The sequence below is a fragment of the Camelina sativa genome, chromosome 12, assembly GCF_000633955.1.
Source record: "Camelina sativa cultivar DH55 chromosome 12, Cs, whole genome shotgun sequence".
NCBI classification, from domain to species: domain Eukaryota; kingdom Viridiplantae; phylum Streptophyta; class Magnoliopsida; order Brassicales; family Brassicaceae; genus Camelina; species Camelina sativa.
Genome location: NC_025696.1, coordinates 27,025,838 through 27,031,584, shown reverse-complemented (window position 1 = coordinate 27,031,584; position 5,747 = coordinate 27,025,838). Strand labels below are relative to the sequence as shown.

The window sequence follows — 5,747 nt, the reverse complement described above, 5'->3', positions numbered from 1 at the left end:
CACACACTTCTCTTCTTCTGCAGAAAACAACATAGCACAACATGAATTAGAAAAAAGTCGAACATATTTCACTTAAGAAACCTAAATCTAAACCACAGCCTGCAATAACATATGAACCCTTGTGAATATCCAAAATAACACAAACTGAGACTCAAAACTTCGTTATATAGCTATTCGTTTCTAATCAAACCATAAACACAAAACAGATCCGGGAAGATACAAACCCTAAATCTTAGATGGTATTGGTTTCAAATTGAAACCAATACCATCTGAGAATCATTCCAATTGTAGAAAATGAGTTATTCGAAATCCGATATATAATAACAAAAAGAGTTTTATGAATATATGCAGGTACCACCGGAGAAGAGATTTCACGTTATAAAGCTAGTTTTGAGAATGCACTGATCATTGTAATCAAAGACCATCAGCAAATCATTCCAATTCCATTGCTGAAACAAAAAGAGTTTAAAGAACACATCCATATATATGAAAAAGAACAGAAGAGATTCTTGCTTACTTCACAGGCATCATCTTCTCCAACAAGGCTAAAAGTAATGATTTTTTCTCTAAATTTAGATGATGTCCTCACGCTGGAGTCTCTCAGTGTCTTCCTTGTTCAGGAACCATAGATCACCTCCACTGCAATAGCCATAGCTAAAACAATTCTTTACAAACCAAGATCGTTGAACTTCTACTTATAATTAATAAATGAAGCAGAGAAGTTTTACAAGTTTATGAACCTTTAAAATATCATAGAGTGCACAAGCCAACAACAAAAAAAACCATTACATTTAACAGAAAAGAGAAGCCGTTATAATAAATTTTCAAAAGATGGCTTAAACACAACAACAACCGTTCAAAAGATGGCTTAAACACGACAAAAACCATTGATAGGAACAACCGAAAACATCTAAAACATTACAAAAGCACAACTTTTTTCACTTCTTGAAACTAATTAAGGCGCAGAAACAAATCCCATGTTTACAAGCTTTGCAAAGAAGGTTCGTTTCTTGATATCCAATTCCGTGTCCTTGGCAAGCAATGCTGTCCATCCATCAGTCAACTCTTTTCTTTGATTAGCTCCAACATTTTTCAAGTTTCCAAGCAGAAACTTCCTTAGATCTTCACTTAAACTCTGATATGATGCCGCCGCCTCAAGCGCGTGCTTTATAACACACAAATCACCCACACCATCTTCTTCCTCACCATTGTTAACCTCAGTATTCGCATTTCTCACCACCCGTTCGTGCTCAGCACAAGGCACATCCTCCTTCAGCACAATACACTACGATGATCATTACATATAAGTAATTATCATAAACTTCACATAATGTTAAGAGATGAGATTGGTATGATTATGAAGAAAAAACACACTCACCTTTGTCTGGTCCTTGTTCTCCTCATAAACCCATATGGCCTTTGACAATCTGAACAATTCTTCATCATCGGTATCTCTCGCCTGACTATCTCTAAACCTCTTCTTCAACTTGTTAACCTTATCTATTAGCTGTTGCTTAGAGAAATCTCCCATGGTTACGCTCATATAACCGTAAAAATCATCCCAGTTCTGATGGTAGCTCGATTCTGTTTCTTTCTGAAGCTCCAAAATCCCCTTTTCCACACAAAAAAAAAAAAGGTAAACACTTTATATAAAGAGGAATTAAACAAGAATATAAGGAAAAAAGATAGTAAACAGAGATGTTAATTACAAACCGAGAGAATAGAGATCTCGGCTTTTTTTAGTCCATGTTGATGTCCCTTTTGCTCACAATTAGAATGTTTAGTTCGGTCAAGGGAGGGTCGAAGTTCTCTTTATTATATCGGTGCCGAGGCACTAAAGGACGGGCTACAACACAATGTAAACGAGTTACAAACAAAGTAATCGACGGGCTGATAGCTCGTCAACTCTCCGAGCTATAGGCTTGAAAACGTTGACTTCTTCTTGAACGAGCTGAGCTCTGGTTTTTACTGTACGAATTCTGCTGCCTTTTTCACGATCCCTTGAAATGCGGGCCGTACGCCTGTATTTATAGGGAATCGTGTCGGTTCGTCCATATAAAAGACCATAATACCCTCCCTTCCTTTGGAGATTTATCATGGGCTTTTTCCTGGGCCAGGCCTCTTGTTTGAGGTGTGGATCCACCCTCAACAGTAGTCCCCCCCCTCCACCTTTAGTTCGTAGTCTTTAGGCGAAGAATAATTGTGAAAAGATGAAAGGACGCTTTTCTGATTGGACAAACGAAGAGTCGCGCGTGAGAAAACGGTTTCCGATGCCCAGGGTCGAATCGTTGTGTGCGGTGCTTGACGCGCGTGAAATCCGGAAGTCGTATCGTCACCGAGCGCGTGTGGCAATGATGACGCTTCCAGATCCTTCCTTCTTCCCCTATAAATATCACTTCTCCCCTTGCCTCATTATCTTCTTCTCGCGCTTTGGTGCTGTCATCGTCCAGGTATTCTCCCTTCTTCCTATCTCGTCGTTATTTTGCTTTTAGTGTCGCGCTTTCGTTATGGATTCTCCTCGATCCTCGTCGTCTAACTCTTCCGCCGCGAGTCACCTTCGACGAGCTACAACTTCTGAATCCGGCGACTCCGCGAGATCTGTCCGTCGTCGTACTCGTTCTCCAATTTCTTCTGACTCGTCTTCAACGGATTCAGACGCGGCTCAATTCGAGGAGCTGAAGCGTCGTCTTATTCCTGGGTCGGCGGCTCCAAGCTCGTCGGGGCTCCCTTGTAGGGTTCCGTCCCTGATAGACGAGCCCCTAAACGACGACCCATCGTCTCTTAATATGGACGACGTTCCTTTGCCGACCGTCAGTCGTTTCAACCACATGCCGCCGTCATCGATAAAAATTGACGCGGCGATTGATGCAGTTCGCATCGGGAAGTTAAAAATTGACGTGACGACTGACGCGGTTAGTGCCCAGATACTAAGCACTAGGCCAAAGATTTTGATTCCGGGATCTTTTCAACGTCACTGGGATGCACCTCCCGGTTTTATTTGTCTCTCGGAGAAATATTTCACCGAGTGCGGGCTCACCTTCCCTCTCCCATCCTTTTTGATGACGTATTTCGCTCGTCGAAAGGCGGCTATTTCCCAATTTGCCCCGTCAACTTTTCGAAATGCTGTCGGTCTTTCGATCATGGCCGAGGCTGCAAGGGTCACGCTTACTTGTGATCACTTTGAAGAGCTGACATGTCTGAATCCGTCGAGTCGGGAGAAGACGCCCGGTCTTTATTACGTAGCTTCGGCAAAGAAGACATCGCTCGTCGAGGGTGCCAAGGGCAAAACGTATAACTGGAAAGGCTCGTACTTCTTTTTGGAAGTTACTGCGGGGGTTTTGGAGGATCCGTCGATCCCTTGGTTTTCTGGGTGGAACCCTTCACCCGGTAGCCGATCCTTCTTGCTTAGTTATCTTCACTTGTATCTTTTGGCTTTACTTAACCCCCCCTTTTTTTTTTTGTAGTTGCTATTCCGAGGTGTCTGCTTCCGTACCCTTCTTCTTTGCAAGCCGAGATAGACGCAATTAAGCTCCATTGCCCTTACGTGTGGCCGGGTACCGAAAAAGATCGTCCAAGGAAACCACCGGGTCTTCGAAGAAGAACAGGTAATCCTTATGTGACCGATCCAACTCTTATTTTTCTTCGAATTGTAGATTAATCCTGTTGTTTTGATTAGTTTCTCTTTTTTTTTTTTTTAGCCGAGACGATGGGTAAAATGAATATGAGTGTTCCCAACGCGTCTGCTCGTTATCGCCGAGCGTCGGACTCGTCTTCCGTTCCCCGTCCAACTTCCCAGTTGGATGGTCGACGTGATCACTCGTCCTCCGGTGCTGGTTCGGCCGGGAAGGTCTCCTCTCGATCACGTCAGTCGTCTGACGCACCTCCGAGACATCAATCCCAGTCCCTTCCTTTAGTTCGTCGCTCGGAGGGGTCTGGTCGTGATACGGAGGGTGTAAAGGGTCCTCCGAAAAGAAAAGACGACGCTAGCCTGGAACGACCTGACCCGTCAAAAAAGCAAAGGACGTTGGATTTTGGCTGGGATTTCTCGCACACGTCCGAAGCTCGTCCTTTCCCGAACGACTCTTCAGCTTGCTCTGAACTTTTCCGGAGGATCCATTTTGGGCCTGGTCGTTTGCCTTCGGTTGATCAGAAGAAGGAAGCGCATGCAGTTGCTGATGTGGCGCAAGCCTCCTTCGAGGTGTGTTTTTGTTTGTTCTGTTCGTCGACTCGTTTTTTGAACCTGTTTTTGTCTTTTCATCTGTTCTTATCCTTTTTTCCTTCTCAGCTTGTTGCCCGAATCAATCGCTTAACCTCGCGCTACGAACGCCGCGTTCGCGATCAGGAGGACGACCGGTCAGGAGCGTCGTCCTACGCAGAGAAGATTGAACGCCTCGAGGCCCAACTAGGGGAGGCTGTTCGGTCCAACCAAAGGCTTAGTGACGAAGCGTCAAAGTTTGAGAGTCAACGGCGCAAGTGGATCTCGGAGCGGGACGACCTGAAGGCAAAGCTTGAGGCGTCGGATGCGGCCTACAACAGGATGCACCTTACTCTCAACTCGGAGACAAAGAGGCTCAGAGATCGGCGGGAGGATTTCGGCTACCACGAGAGAATTAAAGCCTTTAACGAAATGGCCGTGCGCGTTCAGAAATTGCTGGCCAAACATAAGAGGTACGCCGAGGCATTCAAAGCGTCGATGGAGAAATTTCTCGAGTACAACCAAGCCGTCGGGAATGTCCAAATGCTCGAAACGCTCGTCGACGAGGGTCAAATCGCTGTGCTTGAGGAGGGGTTGAAGGACAAAGTCGTCGCCGTGATGACTCAACTGAAGGGTGAAGTTGATGATCTCGATCTCCCGGATATCACCGAGGCTGACTTTGACGTGTCCAGGATCTATTCTGAGCCACTTCCTCCGGTTCCAGAGTGGATCGCTTCCCCCCTTAGCGGCGATGCTGAAGGCGGTGACGACGTTAGGGAAGAAGGCGAGTTTGGCAGCGGGGGTCCTGAAGGGAACGTAGGCGAACAGGCAAAGGGTGACGATCGTCCTGCGGGTGGGATCGAAGAGCAGACCGTCGATCGTCCTACGGAAGAGCTCCCCCGTCCTTTGACTCCTGGTTGCGAGTCTCCGACTGCTGATCCGGCGTCATAAGTGCGCCATGTTCGTACTTGCCGTGTTGAGGGGTCGGCTCCCTCGTACTATCTTTTTTTTTGCCGTGTTTTGGGGTCGGCTCCCTCGTACTTTATGCGCCGTGTATGGGGGTCGGCTCCCTTAAAACTTTATTCGTACCTTTGGGGGGATTAAATGAGGGGTCATTTAATGCCTTATTCTTCGAAACGTTATTTATTGGGCTCATTAAATGCTTTTGCCGTTTGGAAACTTGTGGCTGTTGGGACTTGTGCCCCCGTTCTATAAATAGTCTGTGTTTTCCTTCACTCCTGTCTTGGGGAGTTTGTTGTGCTTGTTGTTTTTTTTGTTGGAAGAAGAAAGTTGCTCTGATGCCGGTGACAACTAGGTCAGCGTGGTTACGCAGGGCGCGGGAACAGCTCGGCGTTAGGTCTGACGAGGTGATTCAATCGGAACTCGCCTATTACAACGCTCGCATTCAACGGCTAAGGGCTTACATCATTGCCACCCGTCGTTCGTTCGAGCGTTACTACGACTTCTGTCGTATTGACGGGGTTGTGGAATGTCTTGAACCGCTGATCGACGAAGGGCTCTTCTTCCCAAAGTGGCGATGGGATCGGTTGGT

At 46.3% G+C, this 5,747-nt stretch overlaps 2 protein-coding genes across 2 annotated transcripts; one reads left to right on the top strand and one right to left on the bottom strand.

Annotated features, from left to right (window-relative positions):
* Positions 956-1,531, bottom strand: LOC109128005 (GLABROUS1 enhancer-binding protein-like). The gene is made up of 2 exons (XM_019233661.1): positions 1,379-1,531; positions 956-1,285 (listed from the first exon to the last, which is right to left on the bottom strand). Exons 1-2 carry the CDS (start codon positions 1,529-1,531, stop codon positions 956-958), a joined length of 483 nt encoding a protein of 160 aa, XP_019089206.1.
* LOC104732683 lies at positions 3,521-5,168 on the top strand. Its single transcript, XM_010452256.2, has 2 exons — positions 3,521-3,605; positions 3,699-5,168. Exon 2 carries the CDS (start codon positions 3,707-3,709, stop codon positions 5,144-5,146), a length of 1,440 nt encoding a protein of 479 aa, XP_010450558.2. The 5' UTR covers positions 3,521-3,605; positions 3,699-3,706; the 3' UTR covers positions 5,147-5,168.